We start from the raw sequence: 16,715 nt of genomic DNA on the forward strand, positions 1-16,715 counted from the left end.
CACTATGTGTGGATGTATGTGTTTTAAGCAGAAGCCAGTTCTATGTAAATCTGTTCTCTGTTCTTTGATCCTGGCCCTAGGTGGGCCTCTTCCCTCTCTAATTCCGTAGGAAAATCTCTCCTGGCCCTCTTTTTCTGAATCTGAAAGAGAAGCAAGTTATAGGCAGGCATTTACAACTATTTCAAGGAAGAGAAGATTGCAGTTTCTTTTTCCTCCTTTTTTTCAATCTAGTTTTGTTTGGTCCAGGACTCCAGCCTGGGTGGTACAATGCACAGAGCACATTGAGCTAAGAAAACCTATGGTGAAATCCTGCTTCTGACCCCTAGCTTTGTGATCTGGGCAAGCCACTTAAATCTCTCTGTGCCTCAATTTCTTCAACTGTAAAAATAAGGATAATAATAGCACTTAGCTCTTAGGATTGTTGCAAGGATCAAATGAATTAACTTTGTAAAGTTCTTTGCAAACCTTATAGCACAATATAAATACTAGATTATTGCTACTCTTGGAGCTTGGGGATTTTGGGCAACACCCTTAGGGTGCTAGAACCTGGTAACTTTGAAGAAAACTCTGCAGCTGGTATTCTTTACGGTTGCAGCCCAAAGTCTACTGCCAGCCCAACCCTTATAAACATTAGCTTGCAGCAATTAGCAGAAGGTATAGTATTTGGGGGTGGGGTAAGGAGAAAGCAAACCCTACTGGCATTCATGTTTCTTCAGTTGAAGAAATGGAGGAGGGAGTTTCCAGTCTTTACTCACTTCTATCTTGCCATTACTCAGTATGGTTTCCCTAGGACTGCAGTTCTTACAGCCGTCCACAGTCAGTGGAGTGAATGGTTTTTTTTTAAAGGGCCTCTAAAGAACCATTGACAAAAAGCTGAGCAGATGCTCTGAGCTCAGAGCCTGTCCCCAGCAAAGCAAAATAAACCCACCAGATGCCTCACTCCTAATTAAGTACCAGGATCAAACATAGGACCTCCTCATTCCCCCATGACACTTGGCGTGCACACTGACCTAGGTAGTGATTGTGTAAAATAGATGCACAGGTTAATACTAATAAATGCACACACAAACATGCACACACCCACTAGAAGATACAGTCAGAGATATACACTCTCTGTCCTACTATACACACAGGGTATCAAACAGGAAAGCAGGCAAAGTGCTGTTCCCACAGCCTGTGCCGGCAGTGATGGGAAGAACAACACGACCTCACTCTTCCTGCCCAAAATGAAACAGGAAAGCAGCTCCCGGGCCATGGGGGGGGGTGGGGGAAGCTGTAGCCAGGACATGGGGGAGAGATGACGAGGCTTCCATGTGGGGGGAGGACAGGTAGGACACCCGCAACCCTGCACGTCCACATAATAAAAACTGAAATACTGCACTGAGACAAGCCACCCAAATTAGAGACCAGTACGGTTGCTTACATCTGGGATATTGCTCCCAGAAGACACGGATCCAGCCACACATGTGGTCCAAGGGAGACTCCCAGAGCTTTGTCTGACTGCACAGACTTAAGACTGACTCTCTCTCTCTCTCTCTCTCTCTCTCTCTCTGTTTTTCTGTCTGTATTTCTGTGTATCTGTCTGCTCTGAACTTGGATTATGCCAAAAGATATTGCTTCCCTTCTCATGGAGGGGAAAGAAATCGTCCCTTCTTCCTTGAGAGCCCCAAACCAGCAGTCTTCTTTTTCACACAATTGATAGACAGCTGTGTCAAAGGGCAGCGGAATTGTCCCTATATATGTACCAGATTTGAATTTCCTCCTACTCAGATGGAGTCTTTTACGGAAGAATCCCAGGTAGAATTCCTTATGGGTCCAAGCCCTTTCCCTTATCCATAAGGACATCCAAATCTGTGCTAGGTGGAGGAAACCTAAGAAATGTTCAAAGTTTAAAAAGTGGCAAGGCCATGTTTGATCTGTTAACAGTCTGGAAATTGCTTTTAAGAAACCCTCTCCAATGGTCTTATCAAAGTTAAATCGGTATTTCCCAGAATAATTCTGTGTTTTGCAATTCCTTAAAACTTGGAGCCCAGAATCCTTTTCATGGAACTAACAGGGGCTATCCAACCTTGCTTTTCAGTAGGGAGTCTTCCAAATCAAGGGGTACCTGGCAGGGCTAGAATTCTCTGGGGCCTCTCCTGCTGGAACCACCGTGAGGCTCAACCTGAGGGTGGTGAAGGAGAGATGGACCTGCACTGGTCCTGCCCCTCCCCACTCTGCCCTGGAGGCAATGGGAGATACTGAAAACTGAAAAACTGTCCACCTGCTCACTAGCTGGCCCTTCCTTCCATTCACCTGTGTCCCGAGATCGAGGTTTTGCTTCACAAACATCACTTGGACCTGTGATTTGTATTGGTGTGGAATATTCCAGGAAAAGGAAGCTACCAAAGGGGGCTGCTTAGAGCATTAACAGGTTAAGACCTTGCTGGAGACTATGTAGACTAGAGGGAGAACTTGACTGGAGGTCTTCCAGGTTCCCAAAGTAGCTCTCTATCCGGTAAAACACTGCTGTTAGTAATGTATGAGTATGTATACTCATGAGTCTATGTACAGTCATAGGGTGAGTACAACCGCCCTTACAAAGAAGGAATCAGTAAAAGGCCACGCCCTGCTCAGCCAAGGCCCGAATAGTTCTGCGGCCCCCTCTTTGTGACCCTACAATCTTCTCCGCAGGGAAGTCTGGCTCTGGGATTTCCTCCCAGCCGCTGATCCTGAGGGAGGCTCACCCGCACCTTCCCTCCCCCACCGTGGCCTCGAGCGTTCTGGGCTGGGAATGGAAGTGATTCACACCGGGAACTCTGACTATATTTCTATCCTGGGGATGGGTTTGAGGCTAGGAGGTCCCGGAACCACTTTCCCGGGGCGGTCTCCTCCTTCTCCCCGCCCCCGAGAAGCCCGAACCCCGGCGCGGTGCGGCTAGCGGGAGCCTGCAGCCTGCGCGCGCCCCGACTGTGGCCGAGACTGAAACCCTGCAGGGCCGGAAGGGCTCGGGAGCGCCCTGCAGAGTCCAGGGTCAGCCCTACACCTGCTAGGGCAGCTGCCGCGCTCCGGCCCCGGCCCGGCAAGGCTCAGCCCCCTCCGGGGGGAGAGTGGCCAGTCTGTGCCCCGAAGTGTCCAGGGCGGGCCTCGGGGCTGGCACCGGGGGGGCGGGGCGGGGGGTGCCCCGGGCCCTCGCTCCTTGCAGCCCCAACTCCATCCATCCTTTCTTCCTCCCTCCCCCCAGCTCGCCCCCACCCGTGTTCATTGTTACAGTCCAGTTTCCTGTTTGCTGCCTCTCGACCCCGGCTCATTTCCCGGGGCGGGAAGCGGCCGAAGGACGCGAGTTTCTCTGGAACCGAAATCGCCAGCTTCTCCCCCGCCTCCTAGAGCCTGTCTGGGGGAGGGAGACTGGCAAAAGCCACGTCCCGCCCTACAGCCGCCTCCCACCTCCGACTCCACCCCTCCGTCTCCTGGCCAGGGACTCCGTTAGGGGTCCGAGAAGGGGATGAGAGAAGCGGAGCCCTTCTCTTCAGAGGGAGACCCGGGCTAGGGATGAGCTTGGGGTGTGAGGATGGACGGGACGGACTCTACTGAGCCTGACGCCAGAGGGCGCTGCTGCCCGCACTGCAAATCTAGGTTTGGTGCCAGAGAACCTCTGGTCTGGCGCGGACCCAGTGAGGTCCCAGGTCCCTGTCTTCGCGGCTCCCTCCTTTCTGTCCTCGCAGCATCGGGCCTCAGCCCTGCTGGATCCCTCATGGCCTGCGTCCCAGGACATAGAGTTCCTGGGCTCCGCCACCCAAGAGACAATTTCTATCCAGTCTCGAAGGAGGGGATTGGCTGTGTCCGACCAAGAACAAACGTCATTGGCTTGGGAGCTCGGACACCTGGGTTTGCTTTTCCGATGTTCGTCACCAATGCTTTGTAGGCTAATTCGGAGTATCCCCGGAGGCCCAGGACTCTACGCAAGAGAGATAACGGGAAAGGGCACTAGCCCCGGTGTCTCCCGAAGTAGTATACTACAGCTATTTTTTTTTTCTTTTGACCCACCATGAGCCTCTGCCCTTCTCAGGCGAAGTGAGAACAAGCTAGCTCAGCACAGCAGTGACATACCCAAGCAAGGAGACGGGGAGAACTGGGATGTGATGAACTGTTTATCCTCCCACTCGTGAGCACGGGGTCCCGCGCAGAATGGAGGTGGGAGCAGCCTGTGTATATTCTTTTAGTGGTTCCTGGGCTGATCGGTCACTCAGCTCTCAATACCTTTAGCTGGGCTGTAATCCAGGCCTGAAATCTACCCGTCTCGAAATCTTCCTCCGCCCAAGTCTGCAGCCGCCTCAACCGCGGCGGAGGCTTCTTTGATACTCCCAGCTAAAAATGATCAAGGCCTTGTTAAGTGCATTTTGTCTCTACCCCTCCTTTGCCAATAGCTCGTTTACCTTATGTTATTTGGGTACATTGTAAGCTCCTGGAGGACAGGAATATGTCTTTTTTTTTTTCATCTTTCCCTAGAGCCAAATTATTTGTCAAGTAATACTTTGCACATGGTAGGTATTCAAATGTTGGCACGTTTTAAAATTGATGAAGGGACCAGCTGACTGGGAAGCAGATTGGGAGCAGAGCTGGATGAGAAGAATCTGTCCTCGACGGTTGCCTTCTTCTCTGTCTTTCTTTTGTGCTGCTTCTAGCTCCCAAGAATCCAGATCTGTACTTTGACTCTATCCTTTCTCTACTTCAAGGTTCACCAACCACAGAATGAAAAGGATCAGAAAGTCCGGGTTCTTTCCTTCCCATGTGAAAGTACGATATTGCCAGATTATTCTGCCCACGGCCTTTTGCTATTGTTGTTGAGCCATGTCCTAACCCTATATGGGGTTTTCTTGGCAAAGGGGTTTGCCATTTTCTTCTCCACTGAATTAAGGCAAACAGGTTAAGTGACTGGCCTTTGATCACATAGCCAGTGAACATCTGAAACCTATTTTGAACTCAGATCTTCCTGATTCGAGGTCCAGTGCTCTATCCACTGAGCTGCCAAGCTGTCTTCAAAACATGCCTAAGAACCTGCCAAATAAAAGAGGAAAAGTTCACTCTCCCCCTTCTCTTTCCCATCCCTGTAGAATGGTTTCTGAAATTCTGCATATGGGATTTGAGATCCAAGCCTTTGGTCTTTCACATACAAGAAAAAAATGGTAACTGCTTCCTTTTCTAGAACCTTGACTGGCTCTTTCCTTGCATCATCATTTCTCATAAGGAAGCTATATGCTTCCCTTCCATCTCAAAATGAATCAATCATAGGAACATAACTCTAGAGCCAGAAGGCTCCTCAGAGGTCAGTTAGTCCAATCCCCTTATTTTATGGATGAGGAATCTAAGACCCAGAGGTAAAATTATTTATATAAAGTCACAAATTATAAGCAACAGAGGCAGAATTTTTAACCCAGGTCCTTTTATTCTGAATTCAATGTTCAATTACAGCTGCCTTATTTGTTTACCACCTAAAAGCAGAAAGAGTATTTGTTATCCAGTGTTTTGCACACAACAAGCAATTAATAAGAATTGAATTTCTCCCCAACCAGAGAATCAACAGATATCTCTCCATCTTCAACACCTCATCCTCACATTCTTTACCTCACTGGGTATGTGGATAAAAGCATTTCAGGTCAGAGTTTCATGAAATTATATAAGGATCAGAAAGGTAACTGGTGACTTCTAAATTCTCTTTTGGTGCCCCTAGTCTTATATATTACATCTCTTCTGTCATATACTTCTCTGTAGGGCAGTAATAGTCAATTCAGATATTTCTAAGAGGTTTATTCCATTATGATTATTGCTCCCAATCTCTTTGGATATAATTTTCTTTTCTGATTAATTAACTCCTTTGGTAAAAACTCCACTTGACAACATCTCCTCCATGGCTTTAGGTAACTCCCTTGATAATAACTTTTTGGGAACAACATCACCTCCTTGACTTAAGGAACTCCTTTGTGGATGACTTCTTTGAAAATTGTTTAAATAACACATTAGTAACAACTGTGTTTACAAAGATCAGCATGGAATTTTAGTCTGAAGCCCATCAGGAGTGGGGATATAAGAATAACTGGGATTTCCTTCTTTTAAACCAAAACATTTACATTAATCATTTTCTTGCCAGACAAGGAAGATATGACAGCAAGCAAATTTGGGTCAATCTCGAATTAGTGTGAGAACATTTTCATCCTCTGGATAGTACAGACATGGACAGGAGTGTAAAAAGGGGCAGATTGGGTAATTGCAAAGGTTGCCAACTTCTCATAGGTCATCAGCTTCATAGAATGGCTGCCTTATTCATTTGAATTCTTGTGAATTCCCAAGACATCAAATACCACTCATTTAAAGTACAAATAAACAACATAAGATCCCAGAGAGAAAAGGTTTGTTTCTCAATTCTCTATATTTTACATTATCTACACAATTGTTTCTGTCCTAAGTTTCTGAACTTAAAAACAAGAGTGACCTGACTTTGAACCTCATATCTGTCAGTCAACAGTTATATGACCCTTAAACTCTAAATCTCAGTTTCTTCATTTGTTTAATGGGTTAGTGCCTATTGCAACTACATCATGAACAACAATATGCCATAGTTGCAAGAACCCTGACCCCAAACCAAAAAGACTTGGGTTCAAGTCTCACCTCTGATACAAATTTGTCATTAACTTCTCCATGCTTTAGGTAAATCTCTAAAAAGATACAGATCTTTATCGGAAGTGCCTCAGTGTTTATTGCCTTAGTTTAATACATAGGGTTATGATGAAGAACCAAATGACATATATATATATATATATATATGTCACACACACACACCCCTTTTTATATAGGTATATACATATATACCTATATAAAAAGGGGTGTGTGTGTGTGTGTGTGTGTGTGTAGTGCTTTGTAAATCTCACAGTATTAATTAATAAATATTATTAAAGTACAAATAACTTGGCCCTCTCTATCTTTCCAGTCTAACTCCCGTATTCTGAGACCTAATGACACTGGTCACATTGTAGTTCCTAGCCTATCTTTTCACTTCTCTACATTTTCTTTTCTTTTCTTCTTCTTCTTTTTTTTTTTTTTTGCTGAGGCAATTGGGGTTAAGTGACTTGCCTAAGGTCTCACAGCTAGGAAGTGTGAAGTGTCTGAGGCCAGATTTGAACTCTGGTCCTCCTGATTTCAGGGATGGTGCTCTATCCACTTAGCTGTCCCCCTTCTCTACATCTTCCCTGGCTACCCCCATGTGTGGAATTCTCTCCCTCTTCATATCTACCTTCTAGCTTCTCTGGTTTCCTATAAGTCTCCTCTAAATTCCCACCTTTTTCAAGATTTTTCCAACTTCCTTTAATGCTATTGATTTCACTTATATCTGTTCATTCTGTATATATCTTGTTTGTACTTTGTTGTTTGCATGTTTTTTCCTCTATTTGACTGAGATTCTCCAGACAACTTTCAGTATCTGGAATATATTAGTCTTTTAGTAAATTCTTGTTGTCTGACTGATTTCCACCCAGCAATGATATCCCAGACTTTTGTGTATTCACTCCATAAAGTTGATTGCTTGATTGAAGGAGAAATGAGAAGGAATAGAGAAGATACAAGAAAATCAATGGAAAATGGTTGAGTAGACAAGCTAATAATCATACCACACTATATTGGGTGGATATGGGACTTGGGTACATCCAACTTAAGTACCTGCAGCCTCCCTATGGGCTGTTCTGGGAACTGTCTTATATTTCTTTCCCTTCAGGAGCTCATTATCTAAATACTATGTCTAATGATGTTGAAAGTGAGTTTTAATTTTTTTTTTGTTTGTGGGATTTTTTTGGGGGGAGGGAGGAACTTCTAAGGAGGTGGCAGCTAGCTAATGCCAAAACACAGAAGACATAGTGGGATAGGTCAAACTCTGGGCATTGCCTAGTGTACTGGTTTTCAATTTATTATCAGAGGCTCTGTGACATACTAGTGTGTAACCTGAGTAAGTCATTTCTCTTTCACAATAAAATTATTGGATTTGCACTAGTTATCCTGGAGGTTCATTACAGCACCAAATCTATGAAGGTCCTGCAGTGTTTCAAGAGGAAAGGGGCAGGAAAAAGTGTAAAAAGGGACCCTAACCAGACTTTTGAGAAAAACTTGCCAGGCACTAGATTGAGTCAAGATCACTAAGGCAATTTGTTTGCGCCACGGATTCCTTCACTAGATCTCACCAGGCTTTATATCTAGACTTTTTCCTCCCATGTCTGCCAAGTATTCTCAGAAGTCTCCACTCTCTAGAGAGCAAGGGGCAAAATAATAGTGTCTTAAATGCATAGTGAATATTGAATGAGAATGCAGATCTGTGCTAATGATCAGGAACCCACTTCACCTGGCACTTCTGTTCATCATTTGCAAGGGACAATAGTTACTCCAAGCCATATTTTTCTCTCCTCCCAACCCTGTTTTCCTTTGTCAGACACCAGTCTCTCAATTCCTCTAGGTCAGATGGCAGATTGTATGTTGTCTGTTCTAGGACCAGGATAGCCAACTTCAGAGGCTCATCACCCACTAGATGGGATGCAGAGTGAAATGACCTTTCTGGCCACAACAACTCTCCAACACCATCTACTAATGCGTAGTGAGATTTCAGCCTAGATTGTATCTCACAGCTGTAAATCAGGGATCCTTGAAATCCCTTTGGGGAACTCCCCATGAAACAGTCACCTTATCTTGTCTAAGCCTTGAGCTCATTTCTCTAGGTCAGCCTGCCCAGCAACTTTCTCTCTTCATCCAGATTTGTCCATAGTAGTCTCTGTGTCACAGATCAACCCCGCCTGGCAAGTCCAGTGGAACAGGACACAGGGAGTCAGTTCATCCTACTGCACAGAGCTGCACATCCCTTTGGGATGCTAAACCTGGCTCCTTTCCTAACTTCCGAGCCCAGGGCTGGCTGCAGTTACCGAAACCTCTGTGTCTGGCAAAACTAAACCGATTCTCCTCTTAGGACAGGAGACATTTGCACTTCCTCCCATCATTCCTGTTTCCACGTATCTGTGGCCAGAAATGATGGGGAAGCCCCCTTACTGAAACTATCCTCTCCGAGAGCAAGCACGTGACTCCAGTTTCAGCATCCTCCTCTGGGGTCTTAATTCTTCAGTCTTTCCCTATCCGAAGGCTGGAGGGTTTTGACTCTTCCCTCCTATCTCCTCCACCCCTTTTGGGCCCCAATTCCAGGTCAGGATCAGGGATCTCTCCCTGACGCGACTGAGTTTCTTTAGCCTCTCTCCAGTTCCTTCGCGCCCCCTCTAATAGGTAATCAGCTTTTTCCTAAAACTCTAGCTAGAAATAAACAGGTGGGTTCCCAGTGCGGGGGGACTAGCGCGGACGGACTGAGGGCTGGGGAGGGAGAGCGAGAAGGGGGTTCCGCGTCTGACAGTTCCCAGGGCCACTACTCTCGAGGCTGAGAAAACAAAAAAGCAAAACAAAACAAAAAAGCCTAATCCACCCTTGCCCCTCACGTGGCTCTGCGTGCAGTAAGTAGCCCGGAGCCTCAGGTGCTGCAGAGACACCCTCGCCTTCCGGAAGGAACAAGGAGAGGCCCTCGAGGTTCCCGCCCTGACGCAGCTCACAGCTTCTGCAAAGCCCCTTCCGCACCCGTGACTCAGTTTCTCCATTCGCTCAGGGAGGAAAACAGCATGAGGCACCTGCGCGGAACGCGGAGGGACACCCCCAAGTCCGCGGAGGGACACCCCGAACTCCGCGGAGGGACACCCCAAGTCCGCGGAGGGACACCCCAAGTCCGCGGAGGGACACCCCAAGTCCCCGCGGTGCCAGAGCGGGACCAAAAAAGATGCAAGAACCCGAGCCCCTCCCCGGCATAGCGCCGGCCGCGCCACGTCGGGACGGGGGCAGTAAGAAAGGGGGAAATCGGCGGGTGGGGGACGCTGCCGCGCCCGGGGGCCCTCCGGCCCCAGCTGCCCTTTGGCCGGCCCCAGCAGCGAGGGAGCCCAAGTGCAGCTGCCCGGCCACTACCCGCCCCGCGCCGCCGAGGGACCCCCGGCGCCCGGAGGGCCTCGCAGCTGGGCGCCCCTTAGCCGCCGTCTGAAGGAGGCTCGCCGCCTGGTACCGTTCGCCCGCACCGGGCACCCGCTGCCTGATGCAATCCTCCCGGCCCTTTGCTGCATGCCCGGGTTCGGGGAAACCTCCCCCGTCGTTGCATCATCTCTGCCAAGTTCTGATGGATGACGAGTCCGGCCAATCAGCGAACAGCCATAGACCGTGACCGACTGCCAACTTAGCCAATAAAAATGCGGCGCGGCAAAGCTGCCCAAGGGCCCCCGACGATGATTGGTCGTTGCTGGCTTTTCCCCGGCCCAGAAGGACAGGCCTCCTGGGTTACGTGGGCGGGGCCGGCAGAGCGTAGGGTTTAAAGGGCCGCGGCCGGAGGAGGGACAGCTCAGCTGTAGCAGATGTCGCCCCGAGTCTCCATCCCCACCGCGATCCCGATCCCGGCCCCGGGTCCCGTCCTGCTCCCTGGTCCGCACTCCTAGGTCCCGGTCCCAGGCGCGGCCCCCCCTCCCCCCCCCATCGCGTCCCGGGCATCATGAAGGAGGAGCCTCCGGCGCAGAGGACCCCGCCCGCCGCGCCCACCCTGTCCTTGTCCCTGCGGCCCCCCGGGGAGGACGGCGGCCCCCCCGCGCTCTGGATTTTCGGCTACGGCTCCTTGGTATGGAGACCGGACTTCGAGCACAGCGACAGCCGCGTGGGTTTCGTGCGCGGGTACAGCCGCCGTTTCTGGCAAGGGGACACCTTCCATCGGGGCAGCGACAAGATGGTGAGCGGGGGGCAGTGCCGGGCGGGGGGCGGGGGCGGGGGGGCCTGCTTCACTGATGGCGGGGGCGGGGGCGCGACACCCCCCCCCCCCCCCCCCGGGCAGGGCTGAGGCTGCGGGGACGGGGCTCAGAGGAGGCAGCTCCGTACCCCTGGGGGTCTCAGCCCCGGCCCCTGGTGTCCGGGAGATGGGGCGGGAGTCAGCTGTGCGGGCGCTCCCAGGCCCGTCCAGCGAACCGGCAGGTAACTGTTCCTCCCCAGCTTGGTGCCGATTTCTAAATCAATCATCTTCCCTTTTCCCCTCCCAGCCTGGCCGGGTAGTGACCCTTTTGGAGGACCATGAGGTGAGTATTGGTGGCAGGGAGGTTGGGGACAGGCAGAGCTATGAGCGTTCAGCGGTCGGGGCCACAGCATAGATTGCATCTTCCTAATTTCGGGGGGGTGGCGGGGGTGATAGTGGAATATGGGCTCTGCAAGAGGAGAAACTTAAGGAAGTCATTCTTGACCTAGACTCTAAGGTACCGTTCTTAGGTCCTAGACTCTTCTACTAGGTGCTCTCAAAACAAAGTTTTTAAATGCATAAAATGCAATATACAGGATGGCCGAGGAAACTAGTTACATTGAAAGAATGATCTATCTGTGCATTTATCTATCTGTATTTTAAAAAGCAAGCTCATGGACCCCAGGTTAACATCCCTGGTCTGAAGTATCTTGGTATAGTCTTGCCCCAGGGAATAAGGACCCCTTGCACTGGATATAATCCTTATCCTGGGTTATTAATTGATGTTCCGAGGGGTGAGGAAGGAGTGCCCCACCCCCACCCCCACAATAGATCCGAGCCCCACCTTGGGTTATTAATTGATGTCCTGTGGGGTTGTTTGGAGCTTGGGTAGATGAGTTCCTGTTTCCCTGGAAGCTGTGGTACTGAGAGAAAAGACAAGACTGATGGGCCTTGTGGAGCCGGGGAAGGGGATGGGATAGGCAGGATCATTGTGGGAGAGCCGCCGTGTCTGACCTTAACCATCCTCTCTCTTCTTCCCTCCTCCCCAGGGCTGCACATGGGGTGTGGCATATGAGGTGCGTGGGGAGCAGATTGGCGAAGCACTGAAGTATCTGGACGTGCGGGAAGCTGTGTTAGGGGGCTATGACACCAAGGTGGTGACCTTCTACCCCCAGGACGCCCCAGAGCAGCCCCTACGAGCCCTGGCCTATGTGGCTACCCCACAGAACCCTGGTTACCTGGGGCCAGCTCCAGAGGAAGATATTGCCACTCAGATCCTGGCCTGTAGTGGCCGTTCTGGCCACAACCTGGAGTACTTGCTCCGTCTGGCAGACTTCATTCGGCTGTGTGGACCCCAGGCCCAGGATGAGCACTTGGCAGCTATTGTGGATGCTGTGGGTGCCCTCCTGCCCTGCTTCTGCCCTTCTGGCCAGACGCTGGCCATGGCCTAAGCTTGAGGGACCCAGAGCCCCTCTAACCACCAGGACGGGGTACAGACTGAACCTGACCACGGGGAATAACTAATGTTCTTTCTCTCCCTTCACCCTCCCTCTACCGTGTACTGACTTTTGGGGAGGTTGTTACCTGAGGAGGACTTTGATGTAGGTGCTGTTGGTAGTCTCCCTTTTCAGGTCTCCTTGTACTGAAGGAACTCCTCTTCTTATCTTCTCTTAATGCACCTCCTCCTAGACAATCTCCCCTTTCCCCCCTTATTCCTCATCCCATTCACTGGTACGTGACTTGAAAATATATTTATTGCACCTTGATGGTGTGGTGGGTATGGGCAACAAACTCATCTAAGAAGCCCTGCTGAGGGCCTCTGGAGCAGAGGGCCTTGGAACTGCTCAGGAGCCCTTTTGGCCAAACCTCTCTCCTCTCCCCCACTCCTTGCTGCTGCTATCACCAGGTTACCTAGCCTGGGCCCCCTTTTTGGGGGGGAGGAAAAACCAGGGATTTTGAAGCCCCTTCTCATGTTGCCTAATCACCCTTGTCCAAACTGAGCCCGAGACCTTGTCTGCCATAGTTGGACACTAAATACAGGTGAGGTGACCCGGAGGTGAGCCAAGGAGAGAGGGGCTCCTGGGTTCACCTGCCTCACTGAGCCTGGGAGCTGTGACTGCCATACAGGAAGATATGCTATCCATGTTCTTAGAGCCAAGACTGCTGTGGACCAGCCGCTGGCATCTGTCTGTCAGCGCGGCCTATCTCTGTCTGTCTGTACTTGTCCATCAGGCTCTTTCTTGTAAGGGAGAGGGGCCCTACTTGTCTGTTTGTTGGTGTGTCTATTTCTGGGAACTTCACTGTTGCTGACTGGTGTCTTTTCTTGTCTGTCCACTACATATAAATTAGCCCGTTATTCATCCTGTGTCAAAGTTTGGTTCTTTCCTCAAATGTTGGGCTGGGAGAGTCTGGGACTATGGGAAGGGGAAGTCAGGAGAGAGAGTCTTGAGTCAATCCCACCCTCACCAAACTAGAGAAGAGGCAGGTGAACAGAATCCATTGTATTAGCTGGTGAATCCCAAGACACTTTTGCATTTTAGGGAAAGAAATGGAAGAAGCCAGGGGCCAGAACTCTGCTCGTAGTCTGCAGAGGGAGTACAGATCAGGGTTCTTATGTTCCCTTATTCTTCCAGCCAGTCTTTGCCTTCCTTATGTTCTCCCCCCACAAGAACCTATCCAGGGCTGCCTGCCCAAGCCATAGAAGCATCAGAGAGGGGTGTTCTCTGCGTCAGAATGGCACAATTGCTCTCCAGATCCTTCTTGGTTTCCCTGCTTGCCCCCAGACAAAGAAATCCATGGCCCTACTGCTATGGGCACTGCTTTCCATCAGAGTGAAAGGGATCAATTCAGAGGAAGTCTTCCCAGCCACCAACAGGGAGCTGTAGGTGGAAGGGTAGCTGGGCCTTCACTTTTTCTAGCTCTAGTGACTGGTTTTCCCTTTTGAAACCTATTGTCACAGGTGGGCTCTGGGCACAGTGCCAACCTCTTATTAATTGCTTCTTCATTCATTGAGACACTTGGCATTTATTCGAGCCCATTTTCCTGAACTATAGTAACAGCTCACAAGAACTTTAAGGAGTCAAAAAAATACTATGCATTTTAGGTACAAGTTTGCTAGAAACAATTTTGTTATTGTTGGTTTTGTTTTCTTGTTTTGCTGAGGCAATTGGGGTTAAACGATTTGCCCAGAGTCAGCAGCTGGTGTTAAGTTATCAGAGGTCACATTTGAACTAAGGTCCTCCTGACTTAAGGGCCAGTGTTCCATCCATTGAACTATCTAGCTGCCCCTGCCAAAAACAATTTTTAAAATTAATTTAACATCCATAAATCCACACATTTCGAGCTTAGAAAAAGAAATGTCCAAAGTGAAAGTCATCTCTTCCCCTCCACCCTTCCTTCCTCCATACCCTTAGATATCCCTACCACAAGACACTTGGAGGGAACATTTATAGAAATCTTGAACCAAGGAAAGGTCACAATATATTAAATACAGTTTGAGGTTAATCTACTAGAACAATTCTCACTTAATTTTCTCCTAAGACTATTAATTTTCTTCTTTGAATACTCCCCTTGAGTGCCTGATGAGTCTCTTCCCTAAGATCAGGATCCTTAAATTTTCCAGAAGGAAAAGAAGTTATCAAAATGATCTTCCTTAAGCTCAGGTCTAACCAAGGCATCTTCCCTTTCCCTCACTCAGTAAACTCCAATGACTCCCTGTTGTCTCTAGGACTAAATAGGATTAGTGTTCTGAGTTTCCCAACCTGTCCTGCTTCCCCCTACCTTCCCAGTATTTTTACATCTTGTACCCTGCCATATATTGTGAGAACTAGTGACACAACAAAACTCCCATCTCCCAATTTAGGCATCTTTGTTGGTTATCCATCCTCCACATCAGGGAAGCTTTCTCTCTTAGTTTCCCCTGGCTTCCTTCAAGCCCCAGCAAAAGTACCACCTTTTACAGGAAGGCTTTCCTGCTTTCTTTTAATTCTCATACCTTTTCTTTGTTGTTTATCTCCAATTTCTCCTGTATAAAGCTTGTTTGTACAGTTTCCCTTGTCCATTACTTGAAGAGTTTCCCTTATTAGATTGTGAATTCCTCAAGAGCTAGAACTTTTGCCTTTCTTTGTATCTCCAGTGCTTGGCATAAGGCCTACATGGAATAGGTGCTTGATAAATATTTATTGAGAAACTGCCTTTTTAGGTAGGTCATGTTCCTAATCACTTCAGCTGATTTAGCTGGGATCTGGTTCTAAGTGAGGTGACTGCCCACAGTGCATTTTCCTAAGGCCATGTCCTTCACCTTTGCCAGACTTTAAAGTCTGGACTAGCTGAGTTCAAATCCAAAAACACTTAATAGCTGTACAACCCTGGGCAAGTCATTGAACTGCTCTCAACTTCAGTTTCTTTTCTCTCTCTCTCTTTTTTTCCCTTTTCTTTGTTTTGGTGGAGGCAATTGGGTTTAAACTAGTACTTGTCAAGTGTCTGAGACTAGATTTGCATTCAGATCCTCCTGACTCCAGGGCCAGTGCTCTATCTGCTGTACCACCTAGCTGCCCCTTAGCCTCAGTTTCTTCATCTGTATCATGGGCTGGTTAGGTGGCACAGTGGATGGTGTGTCAGACCTGAAGTCAGGAAGACATCTTCCTGAGTTCAGATATAATGTCAGCATTTCAAGCTATGTGACCCTGGGCAAGACACTTAACCCTGTTTGCCTCAGTTTCCTTTTGTGTCAAATGAGCTGGAGAAGGAAATGGCAAACTATTTTTTTTGCCAAGAAAACCCCAAATGGGGTCACAAAGAGTCAGACTCAACCGAACAACAACAAAATATAGATAATTATAGTACATTCCTTACTAAGTGGCTGTGAGAATCAAATCAGGTAATTTTTTTTTGCAAATCTCAAAGCTCTCTATAAATATTATTGGACTAAAAAAAGCAAGATTAAAAAAATATGCTTTCACAAGGGTTACAAAAACCATTTCTCACAACCACTCTGTGAAATGGGTAGTACAAATAATTTCTTTTGGTTCAGATCTGTGATTTCAATGTAAGGAATTCCCTGATGGGGACAATCCATGCAGATCAGTAACTCATTTGTAAGTGATGTTCTTAGAAAGTTGCTTGGGAATTTTTGAAAGATTTATCCAATGTCAGAGGTAAGATTTAAATCCTAGCCTGTTTAACTTCAAGGTTGATCTTCTATCAGTGCTGTTCTTCAGTACAAATACCATCCCCACTGGAGTCAGAAAGACTGAGATTAAGTTAACTTGTTCAGTCATTTTTTTCAGTTGTGTCTGAAGTCAAATTTGAATTCAAGTCCTCCTGACACCAGGTCCAGAGCCCCAACCTCAGATATTTATAGCTGTGTGACCCTCAGAAGTCAGGTAACCTCTCAGTGCCTCAGTTCTCTCATCTGAAAAATTAGGGGAGTTGGACCTCTAGGGGTCCTTTCTAGCTCTAAATTTACAATAAAAAATGAAATGAAATAAGTGACTTGCCCATGACAATATACTGACCATAGGTGTTTTCTTTAATATGACCGTGCTTTTGCATCTGTTTGGCAAGATCCCCTCTTCCAAGGGCAGGAGATGGGAGCAGCCACAAAGACTGGGGCTTCTTTGGGGAGAGTGGCAGGAGGGAGCCCAAAGATTGACTTATCCCCACTCTCTCAGACCATCAAGATTCTTCTTTCTGGCCTTGCCCCCAGCTCAGTGACTTGGCAGGACACCCAGACCTATCACCCCGCCAGAGCTGAAAGTGGGGCTGCTTCAGCAGCTGCCACGTCCCAGGACCGTTGTTTACCTGCCCTTCTCAGACCACAACTTTCTACTCTGGTTCTCCAAGTACTTGCCCTCAGTCGGCCCCGGTGTGAAAGCCAGAGTTAGCTCGGGGCTGGAGGAGCATGACAGGG

At 48.5% G+C, this 16,715-nt stretch overlaps 1 protein-coding gene across 1 annotated transcript; it reads left to right on the forward strand.

The window, feature by feature from the left end:
- Nucleotides 1-9,442: 9,442 nt before the first annotated feature.
- Nucleotides 9,443-13,164, forward strand: CHAC1 (ChaC glutathione specific gamma-glutamylcyclotransferase 1). Its single transcript, XM_031952109.1, has 3 exons — nucleotides 9,443-10,807; nucleotides 11,112-11,147; nucleotides 11,854-13,164. The coding sequence occupies exons 1-3, from the start codon at nucleotides 10,577-10,579 to the stop codon at nucleotides 12,253-12,255; spliced, it is 669 nt and encodes a 222-aa protein (XP_031807969.1). The 5' UTR covers nucleotides 9,443-10,576; the 3' UTR covers nucleotides 12,256-13,164.
- The last annotated feature ends 3,551 nt before the right edge of the window (nucleotides 13,165-16,715 follow it).

The sequence above is a fragment of the Sarcophilus harrisii genome, chromosome 2, assembly GCF_902635505.1.
Source record: "Sarcophilus harrisii chromosome 2, mSarHar1.11, whole genome shotgun sequence".
Classification (NCBI taxonomy): Eukaryota; Metazoa; Chordata; class Mammalia; order Dasyuromorphia; family Dasyuridae; genus Sarcophilus; species Sarcophilus harrisii.

Coding starts and splice junctions, on each gene's coding strand:
- CHAC1 (XM_031952109.1), top strand. CDS start 10,577: ATGAAGGAGGAGCCTCCGGCGCAGAGGACCCCGCCCGCCGCGCCCACC. Junction 10,808..11,111: donor ATCGGGGCAGCGACAAGATG/GTGAGCGGGGGG, acceptor TTCCCCTCCCAG/CCTGGCCGGGTAGTGACCCT. Junction 11,148..11,853: donor CCCTTTTGGAGGACCATGAG/GTGAGTATTGGT, acceptor CCTCCTCCCCAG/GGCTGCACATGGGGTGTGGC.